Source organism: Castor canadensis, chromosome 19 (genome assembly GCF_047511655.1).
Source record: "Castor canadensis chromosome 19, mCasCan1.hap1v2, whole genome shotgun sequence".
In the NCBI taxonomy this organism is placed as follows: domain Eukaryota; kingdom Metazoa; phylum Chordata; class Mammalia; order Rodentia; family Castoridae; genus Castor; species Castor canadensis.
In genome coordinates this window covers 41,676,685-41,692,912 of record NC_133404.1, presented here as the reverse complement: position 1 = coordinate 41,692,912, position 16,228 = coordinate 41,676,685, and the positions used below count along the sequence as shown (strand labels likewise).

The following is a 16,228-nucleotide window of genomic DNA, read 5'->3' as shown; positions in this document are numbered from 1 at the left end:
ATTTGGGAGTCACATTTCCAGAGTCCTCAAGTTATCCCTGAGTGCTGTACTGTTGAATACTCAGCATATATCAGCTATGTTTTTCCTATTTCATGTATTAGCAGATGGGTCACAGAAGGGCTGGCTGCTAATTAACCTGTGTGTTCCTGTCCTGACATTCATCATACTGCTTCTAGGGGATGAGATGGGGAAGGTCTCAGACAGACTACTTTTTTTTTTTGTTTCCTTTTTTTTTTGACAGGGTCTCACTATGTAGCCTTGAACACTTGGTCCTCCTGCCTCAGCCTCTTGAGGGCTGGGATTATTAGTGTGCACCACCATGTCTGGCTTTAAATAGGTACCTTCTACTGGCAAAAAATAATAAGGAGGTTTCAGTGGCTCACACCTGTAATCCTCGTTACTTGGGAGGCCGAGATCAGAAGGATCGAGGTTCGAGGCCAGCCTGGGCAAATAGTTTGAGAGACCCTGTCTCCAAAAATAACTAGAGCAAAATGGAGTGGAGGTGTGGCTCAAGTGGTAGAGCGTCTGCTCTAAGTGGGGCCACATTGGATGGCCAGAGCATCCAGTTACAGAAGGAAGTACCTAAGGGTCAGGGAGATGTGTCAGTGTCTTGGAAAATTAAAAGTGGAAGACTGTAGCTATTTGGTGTGGGGAGAGGAGAGCATACAGACTTGATAGCAGGTCAGATTGTCCTTAGGGGAATTGACATTTCATCCTTAGGAAATCTTCCTACTCTTGACTATTTAAAGAGAAAAATTTAAAAAGGATAGAACTGTAAGCACTAGCTTTCATTCATTCAGGTGTGGCCATAACTTTGTGTATTGTGATCTTGGGAACTTCACCTCTTAAGATTTTCTATGTGTTGCTCAGAGTGTTTCCCCATCACTTCTTGTTTTGGTTTCTGGGCTATCTTAATCTTTATATTCAGAGGAAACTTCCTGGTTATGGTTCTTTCAAGGTCAGATTACCACTGGATTTGTCAAGAACTAAGAAATCAGTAGTTTTTTTTTGGCAGTACTGGGGTTTGAACTCAGAGCCTCACGCTTGCTAGGCAGGTGATCTGGCCACTTGAGCCTCTCCACCAGCCCTTTTTTGTGAAGGATTTTTTGAGATAAGGTCTTGCGAACTGTTTGCCCAGGCTGGCTTCAAACTGTGATCCTCCTGATCTCTGCCTCCTGAGAAGCTGGGATTACAGGCGTGAGCTACCGGCACCCAGCTCGACAGCACTTTTGTTTAAACTCTGTTAACAAACACTTCGGAATACATTTTGCTTATTTTAGGTATTTGCTGAGTTAGCAGATAACTGAATTATTACTTAAAATAACTCATATTTGTTTGGTGCACTCTGTGTTAGGCTGGGTTTCAGGCTCTTGAAGGCCTTTGCTTCTTTGCTTTCTTCTTATCTTGTCATTTTGAATGCTGTCTGCATAACTCAGATTTCAGATTTGCTTTCCCCAGACCTCCCTCTGTTGGAAGTTCCTCAGGGATTTACTTAGATTTCTTTGGCCTCCTCAAGGTCAGCCCTCCATCACCTACTATTCTTTAACAGACCCTTCTTTGTGCTCTAACCATATCTCTTGGTGCACCAGTTCTTTAGGTGCATGAGTTTAGTTTCAGGTCTTGGCTGCACGCTTCCTACACTCGCGCTTGGCAACCTCCAGGTTTCTCAGGCTTCTCTACCTGAACACCTCTATCTTATCTTTCATGATCCATCCACTTCATGTTCAGTAGAAGAGGCCCTAGCTGACTTGCAAGTTTGCTGGGGCTGCCATTTGCATATCCTTTGCTTAGCCAGTACCAGAGGGTGTTTGTCTGTTTATACCATCCACTGGTGTTATAGTTATGTAACTGTTAAATAACATGCAGGTAAACCAGGAGTGAGAAGAGCGATCATTCTGTGAAAACTCAGGTGAATGCTTTGGGAGGGTAAGTTACTTAAAGAGCAAATGAAGTTGGATTAGGTTTGGGCAAGGCGCCTTGAAGGTTGGAGGTGGAGGGGTCCTAAAATCTCAGTGGTCCTGTACTTACGCTTCGTAGGCACTGAAGTTCTCCCTTAGAGACGCTACCGTGTAGACAATTCATTCTGGGTGACTTTTACCAGACTCTAGTCAGTGGAAGAGATCTTCTGGGCCTATGTGGAGGCTCTCAAAGTTTTGTTTCCAGCAAATGATGGACTTTGTTGGGGGCAAGTCAGAAGAAAAGTCACAATAACCATATTGTCATTACTCGAGATGTCAGTTGTAAATGCTGACCTGGAGCTCTCAGTTACTGAAGGTGAGGACGCGGTATTCTCCATCTCCTCCCTCCTTGCTGTCCTCGTTCTGGTTTTTCTGTGTTGTTGAGACAGGAGCGCTGATGTCCTGTTGTTACCCTGGTCCCATTTTAGTCTCAGTCCTCCTGTTAAGTAGCTTCAGTGTTCACTGCCACCCTTCATGCCACAGGCTTCCCAGTCACCACCTGGTTGTCACGTGTATTGAACTGTATTCCCCAGCCCATTATTCGTTCTTGCAAATCATCCAGGTCCTTGAGTCATGCTTTCTGTCCTCGGGAAGGCTGAAGGTACTGGTCATTTTCTGCTAGCTCTAAACATTAATGTGGAAATTTTCAAGGTTTTGCCCCACTTTCAAGTGATTTGGGTTTTTTTCCCTGGTTGTAGGAGTCCAGAAGACTCCTAAAATGTGTGTCTTGGCACTTACCATGGGGGCTGTTTTCTCTGAGACACAGTGTGCCCTTTCCAGATGTAGAGCCCAGTCTGCTCGTACTTCAGAAACATCTAGAACTCTGTCTTTGTGCCATCCTTAGAAATGTCTTTGCTTGTTGTCTCCTGTTGCTGTTGGTTTCTCTCACAATGCCGCACATTTCACTGTCTTTTCTCTCTGCTCCTTTTAGCTCTTTTCGCTGTTTCCATTTCTGTCCTTTAGCTCCATGTCGTTTAATCAGTGTCTCTTACCCTTTCACTACTTCTGGTTTCGTCTTCATTCTGTAAGTTTTTCCCTGCCACTTCTTCCCTGAGCTCCATTAGTGTACGCCTTCTCTTCCTACTCCCTGCCCTTGCAAAAGCTCAAAGTTCCTGCATTTCTTCTTTGAACTCTTGCTTCCCAGAAACAACTGTTTCATTCATTAAGTTTTCTTTTTTTTAATTTTGCAAGGTCTCTTGTTATAATTTTAACTACTCCATAGCAGTATTTTTGCAGTGTGTCGTGTTAGTTTACCATTTGGTGTTCCTGCTTCCTGACTTCCTTTGTTGTATCTTTGTATAGATACTACGAAGATTTGTCTTTTATAGTCATCTTTAAGTAGGTTAGTTTTTCAGGGACCGGCTATTTTCAGGAATGTCGTTTGGAGGAGGTAACAAGACTGTAGGCTGGCTGCAATTGTTCCCTGATTTAGAGTTCTGGGTAAGTTCATCTGACCTTTATTTCCAGCCAGCAAATAAAGATAGGCATCTGTGAGCATTTCCACAACACAAACACTTTCTTCTCTGCTGCTGCAGAGACCAAGTCTGGTGAAAACACAGCTTGCTTATATGGTTTCTCATGTGGCCTGACTCCAACGAAGTTCCTGCCCTCCACCGACAAGGAGGGCCAGAGTGTGTGCTTTACCTCCAAGAAGCATGCTTTCACAGGCCTCTCTGAGGTTCCTAGCTCCCACCTCCTCTCTTCCTTTCCTTCTTTGAGGCAAACGAAGCCTTGCCTGAGCTCCATGGTTCTGACAGCTTTTCTTTTTTGGGGGGCAGCACTGAGGTTTGAACTCAGGGCCTCATGCTTGCTAGGCAAGTGCTCCTGTTGCTTGAGCCACTCTGCCAGCCCCTTGACAACCACCTGTGTGGGGTCTGGAGTTTGCATCTTCTACTTTTGTTGAAAGTGAATTTACATTTTTATTTCTCCTTCTGCATTTAGAACAGGTTTTGAATACTTCAGAAAATGCTGACTTTATGATGCAATGCTCAGATTAGAAGTCTCAAGTTATTTTTTTCTATTAACCAGCACTGGACATTGTTTTTTGGTACTAGGATAGAACTTAGAGCCTTGCTCTTGCTAGGCAGATGCCCTACTGCTTGGGCCACGCCCCAGTCCTGCTCCACAAAGCCTCAACCACCACCTCAGTGTCCATCTTCGAAGCTCCTCCAGCCCAAGGCGCATGCCGTTTGGATGGCTAGAGAGCCTTTCCTTCATCCTGCATGCCTGCTCTGCACTTGGCACAGCAGGGTAGAATTCACAAGCGCCTTGACACCCAGGGGTGAGGGCAGTGGCAGACGCAGCCTGGGACTTGCACAGAAGCCGGGCAGGCTGAGGTTCAGCATCCAGTTCTGAAACCGATTAGCTGACGTTGGGCTAGTTCCATTGACTTTTCCTCATATGTAAGGGGACGACTGCTCCCTCCACCTCACGTGAATGCTGTCACATTTAGATCGCTCGCTCGGCGTCCTTGGCACTGCAACCAAGTCTGCCTTCCACCAGCAAAGAACAAACAAAGAAACACCAAGAGTGCTAGTAGAGGCCTGGGTTTCTTTCTTGTTAAAGTTGTAGGAACCATAATGTGAAGTTCACCGTCTTCAGATTGAATTTTACAGTTTGGAGGTATTAACTGTTCTCAGATGCTGGCCAGCCATCACCACTGTCCACTCCAGAGGTCGGCGTCTCGTAAAACCTAATCTCTATGCACATGAAACCAACTTTGCCATTCTTCCTCCTCCCTTGCCCCTCCACTTTCTGTTTCTATGACTTTGACCTTCTATGCATTCCTACAGTATTTGGCTTTTTGGATCTGATTTATTTGATTAGCAGTGTCTTCACGGTTCATCCATGGTGTAGCATGTATCAGAATTTCCTTCCTTTTTAAGGCTGAATAATATTCCATTGTGTGGACATACCACATTTTGTTTTTCTGTTTGTTCAGTGGACACCTGGTTGCTTCCACATGCTCGCTATTGTGAACAATGCTGCTATAAACATGGATGTTCACATATCTCTTTGAGCTCTACTTTTAGTTCTTTTGGGTATATACCTAGAAGGGGCATTGCTGAGTCATATGGTAATTCTGTTTTTAATTTTCTGAGGAACTGCCGTTATAACTCATACATCTAAGGACTTGGGTTTTTGTTTTGGTGGTGCTGGGGTTTGAACTCAGGGCCTCGTGCTTGCTAGGCAGGGGCTCTACCACTTGAGCCACTCTACCAGCCCTTTTTTGGTTGGGTATTTTTGAGATACGGTCTCACAAACTATTTGGTCAGGCTGGCCTCAAACCATGATCCTCCTGACTCTGACTCTGCCTCCTGACTAGCTAGGATTACAGGCGTGAGCCACAGGTGTCTGGCTTTCAGGGCCTTCTGCTTCTCTGCTTTCAGAGGCCCACTGTACTTCTCCCACTGGCTCTGTGAGACTCTCTGGTATCTCCAGCCATTGTTCTCTTCCTTATCTAACCTGTGACTGTTCCAGTAATTTGGCCCTTAGTGGACAATAGAATGTCATACTTGCGGTTACCCCCAATTGACTGAAAGTACCTTAAAGTCGTGTTGGCATGACTTGAAGTATGAAGTGCCACCCCTGGAATCCCAGTGGGCACCTCTGATTCAACCGGCCCAGGACTTTCTGTACCAGTGTTCTTGACATTCTGGAGTGTAGAGCCTGAGTCACCTCTGTTCCATCCCTGAGGTTGAATTCCCTGGAGTTCAGCTTTGTTTAGAGAACCAGTAGTTGGATGGACCCTGAGCCCAAATGTAAGCCTCATGCTCAGACAAGTATTTATGCAGAAGCTACTCTCCTATCTGATCTGGAAAACATGGCGAGGATGGATCACAGGAATGGGCTCCGTTCCGCTCTAATCACTCCGCTCCAATGGAGCACAGGCTGGAGGATCCACCTTATGTACGGTACCTGGGGAAGACCCCATCTCAGCTGCTTTGATAGGGATTGTCATCATGGCTGGGCCTACTTACATCTGTCAGCGTCAGCAGTAAAATTAGGGAGAAACTCGATATGTGAGGCATTGGCCAAGGTGCTTTTCACACTTGTCATGTCGCCCAGCCTGCCCCATGGTCCTGGAAGGAGGCTGAGACTCTGGAAGGGTGATTTGCCTAGGCCACCCAGTTAATGAATACAGAACTAGGATTTAAACAAGATTCATTGGAATCCAAAGTGAGCTCTCACCTCCTGTGTGGAGTGTGACTGCCGATGTGAGGTTTGGTGCTGGGATGTGCTGGCGTTGGGGGACTTTTGTGGTGGCTGCACCTGGGGCTTGGGTGTCTTGAGCTGTGGATTGAGCCAGGTGTCAGGTTTGACCACTGTGCTGCTGCAGGGAATCATGGCTACCCAACACTGTAGACTGCTCTGACCCCTCTTCTGCTTTCCCTCTAGGTACACTACATCCTCCAGGAGGTGGTGATGGGTGGGATGGTGTTGGAAACAAACATGAACGAAATCGTGGCTCAGATTGAGGCTCAGAACAGGCTGGAGAAGTCGGAGGTGAGGCGCAGTGGAGGGCTGGGCGGAGGGAGCCGTGCGCACTGCTTGTGCTGTTCACAAGCTGTGGGGAATGATTCTGCTCCGCTTCCTTCTTCCTCGATCTGTCAACCTGATTTGAAGGTCAGCCCTGGAAACTAAGCAAGGAAGGTTTGAGCCTCAGCTGTCAGGCCAGAAGGGGGAATGGAAAGGCAGATGGCAGAGCAGGGCAACAACTTGAGCTTATGGTTTTGGCCCAGGTTTGTGGATTATAATTCCTTTTCTCAGAGCCACCGTGGCTGGCCTCGAACCATGATCTCTGGAGGGACCTAGATTCCCCTTCTCTGGTGCCACTGTGGTTTCCGCTCACTGTGGGTGCTGCGTGAGCTGAGCCTGATCTCCTGGCAGCCATTTCTCATGATGGCTTTCGGCCTGTAAGTTCCGAGTTTCCTAGGTTTCAGTTCGTCTTATAAAAAGCTAAAGCGGAGTTGGCTGGGTTTAAAATGCCACTCTCGCCCACCCACGTGGCACTCAGCTTGACACAGGAACTCACAGTAAAGCTGTCCTGTGCCCCTCCCATGGCCTTACCATGGAGCGCGCTTACAGGTAAACCCTCACACGTGCAGAGACAGCAGTATGGATGGCTTCTCTAAGTACCTGGCATCTTGACAAGTTTCCTCACTCCGTGTAATGGAACTCTTCCATGAGGACTGGCGGTCCCACTGGTGGCAGCTGTAGTTCTGTGAGAAATGTAGGCTGGGAAGCTTCCAGAAATAGTGAGTCAGAGGCAAGGGGTCTGGAAAACAGAAGTAGACTTGATACTTGAAGTGCAATTGGAGTAGGTATCCCAAAAGCAGTCAGTAAAGGGAAATGATTTTGAGAGTTTGTCAACTGCTCCCCTCGTTCCACGCTGTAGTGAGCTGGGGTGGGTGCCTCAGGCTTCGTGTTTTGTTATCAGTCTTTCCATGTCTGGGGCACCCCATCTTCTGTGTAACAGCTCCTCCTGGCTGCTGTCCAAGTTTCCAAAGCCAGCCCCTTCCCGGCTCACATCATAAGTTGACAAACAGTTGCCCTAAAGCAGTGACATTCCTTTTCCTTTCAAGAATTTCCCTGTGACTTTGTATTTGTCTCTAAGATAGCCTCTTGAGGAGAGGGCTTTGTTCTGTTTTGTTTCATAACTAGAAAAGTGCCCTTGAGACTTCTTAGGACTTGGACAGCCATCTCCGAGTGTCTCGGCAAGGCTTCGTCAGGATCTACCGCAGGCCAAGTGCAGTTAGGTTCTTCAAAGCTACGTGGGGCACATGGCCTTGAGCTGGTCCAACGGGAGCACAGGCTTTGGGTTCCCACACCAAGCTCCAGGTACCCTAAACGTTATTTTGTTGGCTACTTTTGCAGAATAGGGAGGAAAAATTTAAACTTCTGCTGTGTGTGCTCCATTTGAAATTGTTCTACGCCTCCTTCTTCTGTTTTGTCTTAAAAATTTGAGCAGTTGACACTGAAAAAGTGTCTCACCTACCTCGTTCTCCCCAGGGTGGCCTTTCAGCAGCCCCTGCCCGTGCTGTGTCTGCTGTGAAAAATATGAACCTACCAGAGATTCCCCGCAACATCAACATCGGTGACCTCAACATCAAGGTCCCCAACCTGTCCCAGTTTGTCTGAGGGTGGAGGATTGGGCTGAAGTGGAGTCCTTCAGATGAGCAAAGCCAGTCAAGTCTGGAAGCAGAACCCCTGAGCCCTAGAGGAGCAGAGCCTCAGGACCCTGAACTTTCTGCTTGGGAAGAGCATTTGACGTGGAGCGGGAAGGGATTGAGGTGCACACAGTGTGAGCATGCTGAGCCTCCCACCACAGACCTGCTTTCTCATCCACATGGCCGCCTATGCACTGCTGCACCCTGGGAACAGGGGCTTATGGAGCAGGCCCGCCTGCTGCCCAGAGTCTGCCACTAGCCTGAGCACGTTCCCTGACTGGAATCCTCATGACCACAGGCTTCCAAGGTCCTGCAGCACTCACTTGTGTTGAGACGCTGTGGGGTGTGGTGAGGGCAGGGCTTAAGGGAACCACAGTTACCCGCTGGCTCTCTGAGGGTCGTCATACTCAGAATCCTTTTGTTTAGTCAAGCTTTTTGGGCACTGCCTGCTACAGTCATTCCCCACACTGACTGGCCTAATGCCAGTTGTCCCCACAAGTGTCTCTGTAAGACACAGTCCAAATCATAACACCTGGTGCGTGCCTTCACACATACACCCCCTACCTGGCTGAGACAGCCTCCTCCCAGAGCAGAGGCCCTGCATCTATAGAAGGCGAAAGCCGACAACGTGCAGACCATCACAGAATTAACCACTCTCCCAAGTTTAAAGCTTGCTCCTCCTGGGGACAGAAGGTTCAGGTGCTGTGTTCTGAATGATAACTCCCATCAATAGGAAGCCCACTGCCCCTGTCCCACCTTCTGAAGCCTGAGAACTTGGACCGTGGCTGCCATGGGGCCGGACTGGCACTGGCTGGCCAAGGCTGGTGCAGACAGAGCTGCTGTCCCAGGTGACCTTTTCCCAGGGTTTTGGAGACCCATGGGCACTTCCATGTGAGAAGAGTCTCTTCCTGTGGCTGCGTTGGACCTAACGCTGCCTTCAGAGTAGGGCTTCTGCACTGCTCGAAGGCAGGGTCTTGGATGACCTTGCTCCTTGAAATAAGGTGCTGACTGCGTGTGCATGGAAGTCTCCCAGCTGGGGACCCACACTCAGGCCTCTTGACACTGTTGCAAAGCAGATCTGAGGTGGTGCCCAGCAGGACCATGTGTCAGGCTGGTCGCCTCTCTGTCTGGTCTGCGTATTCTCTGTCCTGTCCTCGCTCTTTCATTACCTCTCTGGTGACCTTGGAGGTGGAGGTTGAGCAGAAGGCAGGCTCCTGTGAGGTTGGAGAAGGGGGGTGTAGGCAAATAGATTTCATGGAAAACCCTAATGCCAGTCTCTCAAAGGCTTGATTTGTGTGTGTGTGGTGGGGCAGGGGTCATTTCAGCACATTCATGTCCCTTTCATGTTTCCTGAATGAGAAACTGGAATAAAAGAAGGAAACCAGTGTTTATTTTGCATCTACTGGGAAGTGGAACGAGAAGACCCTGTGTCAGTCCCCCACCAAGGTGTTCTTATCCTTGTTTTATAGTTGGAGAAGGTAGATGAGAAAGGTTAGGTGACCTGCTTTTAGGTCACATGGAGCTAAGATCCAAAGCTTTACCTGTCTGCCTGGCTCTAGTCCTTTTTTCCCTTCACTGCTTAAGATGGCTTCTTCCAATTTTACCTTTTTTTATAGGTTATATATAAAGAGACTACTTCAGAGGGATTAAGCAACGTCTCACAAGCTAGCAAAAACAGGTGTGGCCTTCTAAGGTAACCAGTGGCCAGTCACAGACCAAGTCTCTGTGTCCCTCCATTCAGCCACAGAGCTGAAGCTCTGGATTAGGTGCTGGGTTGAGGCTCACAGCTCTAGAACCAGGTGAGGTACTGAGCACCCTGCTGCAGTGGGAAGGTTAGTAGCCTGTCCTGCATGTCCTGGGATGGTGGTCATCTCACATGTTTGCCAGATAGAAACCACTGGGTCCCAGACACCATTGCCTAGCACTATGGATCACGCGCCTCACACTGCCTCACCGTGTCAGCATAGACTTCCCTGGACAACAGTCCTGGACAAGCCACAATGAACAGTTAGTTTTTTAAGCTCGAGGTTGCCTGCAAATCCAGCTGACTTTCTTAGCTGCTGTCACAAAACCATAAGTACTTCTAAATAGTTTTTGCTTGCTTTAATGCAGGCTGGCTTTGAACTATGCAGTCCTGCCTCTGCCTTCCAAGTGCTGGAATCTCAGTTGTGGGCCACCATACCTACTGCTTGTTTTTAAAATTGATGAACCCTGGGCTGCAAGTGGTGCAGGTGGTAGAACGTCTGCCTAGGAAGCCTAGCAAGTGTGAGGCTCTCATTGGTTTGTCCTTGGAGAAGGGTACAGTTTGCTCCTGAGATGCCAGTTACAAAGCTAGGTGCTAGGTTTGAGTTGGGTGGGAGCCCTTGGCCCAGCTGGTGTGAGAGTCCCTGGGGTGGCACAGAGTCCCGGGCTTTTGGTGCTGCTGCCCCTGGTCCACTCAAGTTCTTCTATCAAATAAAAAAATACAAATAAAAAAGTTCTTCCATCGAGCAGCTTCTAAGTGCGGCTCAGATTGACTGAAGGGTGAGGGTTACGGCTTTTACCCTCTTGGGAGTCCTGGAGGGCAAAACGGCTGATAAGGAAGCAGCCCCTGCAAATGATTAATCCTCTCCATAGACTTGAAATGCTTTCCTATTTCAACACTTCTTCCAAAAAGGAAGTATGGGGCTGGGGAGTGGCTCAGTGGTAGAGCGTCCTGCCCAGCAAGCATAGGCCTTGAGTTCACACCCCAGTGCAAAAAAAAAAAAAAGGAATTTCCATTCACTGAAAAAACTGACTTCAGCCCAAGACTTCCAGTCATCGAGCCCCTCCCTAGCAGAGCCGGGCTCCCAATTTAAAGGAAGCAAAGTCCCCAGGCCTTTACCACTGAAGCCAAGAGCTTTCCTGAGAGGGGGTTATGTTCCATCTGACCTTGGTGGTTGACCTCAGCTCAGTACAGTCATGCCTTCCTCTTAGGAGACGGGCATGTGAGACAGCACCCCTACTTCTGCGCTGCTGCCTTGCCTAGGCCTTACCTCTTTTCACACACCCCGACACTGTTCCCTCCTACAAGGGTGTGGGCCCCTTGAGCCAGTGCTTGTCTTACCCTGTGCTGCATCCCAGCCTCTGAACTAGGCCTGGTCCATACCGCTCAATAAATAACTGCAAATGATGACTCATTCCTATAGCCCCCTCTGTGCCTAGCACTGCGAGGGAGAAACAGGAAGTGGGGAGGACTAGGTTGGAGGAGAAGGCAAAGCTGACTGATGCTGGCAGGTAGTGGAGGGCTGGGGACGGTGGTCCTGGGAGGATGCAGCTGGGAGGGGAGTTGGAAGGTGAACACGGTGTTGGTGCTGCATGAGAGTGTCAGGCAGGAAAGGAATGAGTGTTCATCGCAAAGATGATGTTCAGAGTCTGTGTCCAAGGGATGAGAAAGAAGGACTGAACCTGAGGGTCAGGGGAAGTGAAATGTCTCGGCATTGGAGTGACTTGAAGTCAGGAGGACTTTCTGTGGGGAGGAGTGTAAGAAGAAATGGCCCCTAACTTGCAGCTGCTTGGCCAAAGTCCCCCAGTGACCAGCAGACTCAGAGCTGAAGCCTGACGGGGCCACAGTCATTTGACTAAGTGGCTGCATAGGAATGTGGGTGGCCGTCCAGCTCTGCTGAGCTTTCCCAAGCTTCCTCCTCCATCAGAAGGGTGATAGAAAGTACCTGCCTTGTACTGCCATGAGGGTGACCATAGGGAGCTCCACACAACACTGCGGCCACCCTCCTTGGGAGATGTACAGAGGGCTGGGAGTTGGTGGGCAGTCAGAAGGTGGTGGTGACCAGAAGTGGACAGAGGCAGGGTCAACTGCTCAGCCAGCAGGAGGAACAGGCAGTGGTAACCGAGGGCCTTGGGAGGAAGGACAGCGGCTCCTGGCCTGGCCCCATCGGTGTGGCCGCACACCGTGTCCAAAGGCCCTGCTCGCTGGATAAAGCTGTAAGGGAGGTGGCAGAGCTCAAGCAAGGGAAGCTTGCCTTACGATGAGGGTCTGGCCACGTGTGGTAGTTACGTCCAGCATAGCGAGACCCTGCCTCAACAAAACAAAAAGGGGCTGCTGGAGTGGCTCAAGTGGTAGAGCACCTGCCTAGCAAGTGTGAGGCCCTGAGGTCAAACCCCGGTACCCCATTACAGGAATGGGTGATGAGGCCTTGAGGACCAAAGAGCAAAGTTGTGATTGGGAGGACAGGAATGGGGCACAGTGGAAGGAGTCAGCAGCTGGCAAGGATCTGTGTGACAGCCCAGCAGGCCTAGATGGGAGCTGGGGACCCTGCAGGGACACCACACTTCCCTTGAGTAGTGAGGCCTTTGGGCTTGTCATACGCCAACCTTACGTTTTTGTCTGGTTCTCACGTCCGCCTGGCCTCCTGGGAGCACTTGAGGATGGTGCACCCCCTTCTCTTGTACTTCCGAGGCCCGGCCCCAACTTGAGAGGGGCCAGAGGCTAGAGGTTGTGTTTGGCTTTGTGGAGGATGAACGTCCTTTGGGAACCCACAAGGTGAAAAGGTGAAGGAGCACTATGACTGTGTGAAGCAATTCCCAGATGCCGGGGTTCTTTGCTACATTTGAGCTACGTCCCTGGCCTCTTTGCTTTTATTTTACTTTTGTCTTTGAGCCAGGGACTCAATAACCCTGCCCTGGTTGGTCTTGAACTCTCCTCCTACCTCCTCCCAAGCAGATGGGATTACAGGTATGTGCCACCGTGCCCGGCAGGTACACTTACAAAAGAGGGGTTCTTAGACTCCCCAGACTGAGGTGATACTCAAAGTCTAGATGCCTCCTGGCTGACTATAGGATGATGCCCTGATAAATGCATCATTACTTGGAAATATTCGTAGTTGCAAATGTGTTGAAGACACTTGACCGCTAGAACACCAAAAGTCAACATGGACTCCCACCCTGCAGTCTTTGTGGTTCCCTGGTGGTCCTGTGACTGACCAGGCTGTGGCTGTCCACCCCACAAGATGACTGATGACTACTGGATGTCACTAGACCCAGAAAAGATCTTCCCTCCTCCCCAGTTTTTTAGCAGTACTGGAAGGATTTGAACTCAGGACCCTGCAGCACTCTGCCACTTGAGCCATGCCCCCAGCCCTTTTTGCTTTAGGTTATTATTTAAATAAATAGGGTCTCATGCTTTTTGCCCAGGCTAGCCTTAGCCTCAGCCTCAGACTGTGATCCTCCTACGTATGCCTCCCTTGTAGCTGGAATGACAGACATGCACCATCATGCCTGGCTTATTGAGTTGATGTCGCCCTAATTTTTTTTATCGAGGCTGACCTTAAACTGCCACTTCTGAGATTACAGGCGGGAGCCACTCCAACAGCCCAAATTTAAAGTACGGTTTCAACAGTATACTTAACTGCTTTCACACCACGATGAAACCAGAAAAGCTAAAGTCCGGAGCATCTGTCTTTACAACTGGCACGAATCAGGCCCGGGTCAATTACAGTGGAGGTGCCCGACTCTGGGGGATGGGAAAGGGCTACAGGTGGTCCATGGGTGGCCCCTGTCTCTCCTGAGGTAAGAGGGGACCCACAGGCTGCTACCTCGGGCAGCTGCTGCAGTGAGAGGCAGAGAAAGGCCGGCCATTGCACCTGTGTCTTGGTGGGTCATCATGGCCCCTCCTGCTCAGGCACTAAGGTGAGAGGGACATGGGCCTTCCATGCCCGATCTCTCTGGACCAGGGCAGTAAAATGGGGCCAAGAGACAGCCACAGGCCCAGGGCTCTTCCCACTGTCCTAGGCAGCCTGGGTGCCAGCTGCAGGCCAGAGGTGGCCACACAGAGGCCTGGGGAGTAGCCCCTTCTTGTTAGAGCAGTGCTCACCCAAGCGAATTTAGATTTGAGCTGCCAGTGGCAAAACCAGCTTTTCCAGAACTTGCTCCAGGCTGGAAGGTGTGGCTGGATCCTGGTCTTCCTCCTGCACCAGTCAGACCACAGGGGAGGTCTTGGTATCGGATTCCACTCTTTGGGGACATTTTCTGCTGAGGGTCCCTTCCTGGGGACCTGTACCCCAGCTTCTCTCTGCCTTTTTCCACCAGTTGGGCTGCACTGGCCCTAGGAACCACCAGCCACCCATCTGCCGACCAAAGCGCATGATGACATTGAGGGCTGAGAGGAAGTCCCAGGGTCCAGACTGAGCAGAGCTCCAGGTTACAACCCGTTCTTGTCATGTCACCCTGCAGAGCTGCTCCGAGCTTCAGAACAGGCCATTTCTTCAGTCCCACAGCTCTCTGGATTCCATGTGTCCCTCTAGGTTGGCCCCTTGGCTCTGGGCACACAGTCCCCAGCTTTGTCCTTGACAGGAACCCAGACTTCCCAGCCCCTGGCTTCTCCTCTCCTCATAGTCCCCTCCCTGGGAACCCAGCAGCCCCAAATACTGCTTGACATCAGGCCCCACTGTCACCACTGCATACCTCCAACCCACGCAGGCCCCCCCTCCACTGTTCTGCCTCCTTTCACCTCCTGATCTTGGACCCAAGGCCCAAACTCCTGGGCTTCCGCATGTCAGGTCAGGCCACTCGGCCCTGAATGCCAGATAAAGAGACGTGGTGCAGGGCAGAGAAAGGAGGTTTAGTGCACGGCTCGGGACAGGCCGTGGGAGAGACAGGGTAAGCAGACGTGAGCTTTAGCTCTAACTGGACAAAGATTTAGGGCAGGGGACAAAGGTATGCTTAGTTTAACAGTCCTGGTCACAGCTGCGTTCCAGTGGTCAAGTGGAGCCTGGTTGACCATTATCTCAGTCCTTGATCTTCAAGGGCTCCAGAGAAGTCGTTGCCGGTGTCATCACTGAGGGGAGCAATCTGGTTCCTACGAGATCACTCCTGCTCCATTTGGGGTGGTCTGTCCTGCAGGCTCTGCTGTTCCTTAGGAGAAGTGTCAGTCCCTTGTCACAAACATGCTCTCCAAATGAACCAAGGCTTGTATGCACATATGAATAATAAAAGAAAAAGAAAAAAAAAAACCAAAAAACAAAGATGCTCTCCATCATTCCTGTCCTTCCTTGATTCCAAGGTGGCTGCAGGGGAGAATGGCTCCGAGCAAAGGACAACAGGTACAAAATGGAGACAGAGGTGCCAAGCTTTCTCCTGTGTTTAGTTAATCCGTGGGCCAAGGAAGGGAGCCAGTGCTTTCAGCAAGAGCAGTTCAGGTGCCTCTTCCAGCCTCATCTCAGCTCCACGGGGCCCTTCTCACTCACTAGCCACGCTGCCTCACTGCCCGGCAGGACTTGAGGCTTCCTGTCCAGCGGCTGAAACAGTCACCTCTCCCCAGTCATTCTGTCCCAGACCCACTCAGTTCTTCCACGCCCTTATGGTCCCATGTGACAGTGTGTGCACCACCAGCTCCGTCCTCACTCCGTGCTGCTGTGTTGTGGGTATCTGCAGCGCTGGCCCGTGTGACACCACCAGAAATAAACAATGCTTCAGTGAGCAGAAGCCCCCCTGTTGCCCCCAGTGTGCGTGGAGCACCACGCTCACCCAGCCTGGGCAGGAGTCACCAGGCCTGGCTTCTTTTTTTTGTTGTTTTATTTTTGCAGTACTTGGGTTTGAACTCAGAGCCTCACACTTGCTAGGCAGGCGCTTTACCACTTGAGCCACTCCACCAGCTCTTAACTGCCCACTTTAAGGTTGAGAATAATGTGTGAGAAAGCACCTCTCTATAAAAGCTCTGAATAAAACTTCTGTTTGGTTTGAATCCTGGCTCTGCTGCTCCCAGCTGTGTGACCTTGGGTGCCATGCTAACCTCTCTGTGCTGCCAATTCCTTGCCTGTGGGATGGGAACAAACGGCTCCCTTTGAGAGCACTGTCCTCAGTCACCCATAGCATACGCAGCCCACAGGAAGTCGGTTTATTAACAGGAAGCCCTCACAGACTGGCAGGGAGGGTGGACAGCCTGGAACCAAGCTGACCAGGACACAGTGACAGAAATCCTCTAGAACACAGGGCTGCCTCTGCTGACCCTGTACTCCAGGACCCTGGGTCTGCCAGCCTTCCCCAAAGGGGCCAACTCCTAGCAGGTGCGTCACAGCAAAGCCTGGCAGGCAGTAAGTGGCTGGAGGCCGGCCCCAGGCTCACGCT

At 50.3% G+C, this 16,228-nt stretch overlaps 1 protein-coding gene and 1 pseudogene across 3 annotated transcripts in view; both read left to right on the top strand.

Annotated features, from left to right (window-relative positions):
• LOC141419245 (large ribosomal subunit protein eL27-like) overlaps positions 1-6,417 on the top strand; it is a 28,527-nt pseudogene extending 22,110 nt beyond the window's left edge.
• The window catches only part of Ap3s2 (adaptor related protein complex 3 subunit sigma 2), a 38,396-nt gene extending 28,883 nt beyond the window's left edge, over positions 1-9,513 (top strand). For 2 of the 3 annotated variants that reach the window (XM_074061799.1, XM_020181186.2), the window contains 2 exons: positions 6,357-6,464; positions 7,971-9,513. In XM_074061799.1, the coding sequence (XP_073917900.1) occupies positions 6,357-6,464; positions 7,971-8,099 (237 nt within the window). In that variant the 3' untranslated portion in view covers positions 8,100-9,513. The remainder of the gene's footprint in view (positions 1-6,356; positions 6,465-7,970) is intronic. The other variant, XM_074061800.1, reaches the window with a different exon arrangement.
• Positions 9,514-16,228: the final 6,715 nt, after the last annotated feature.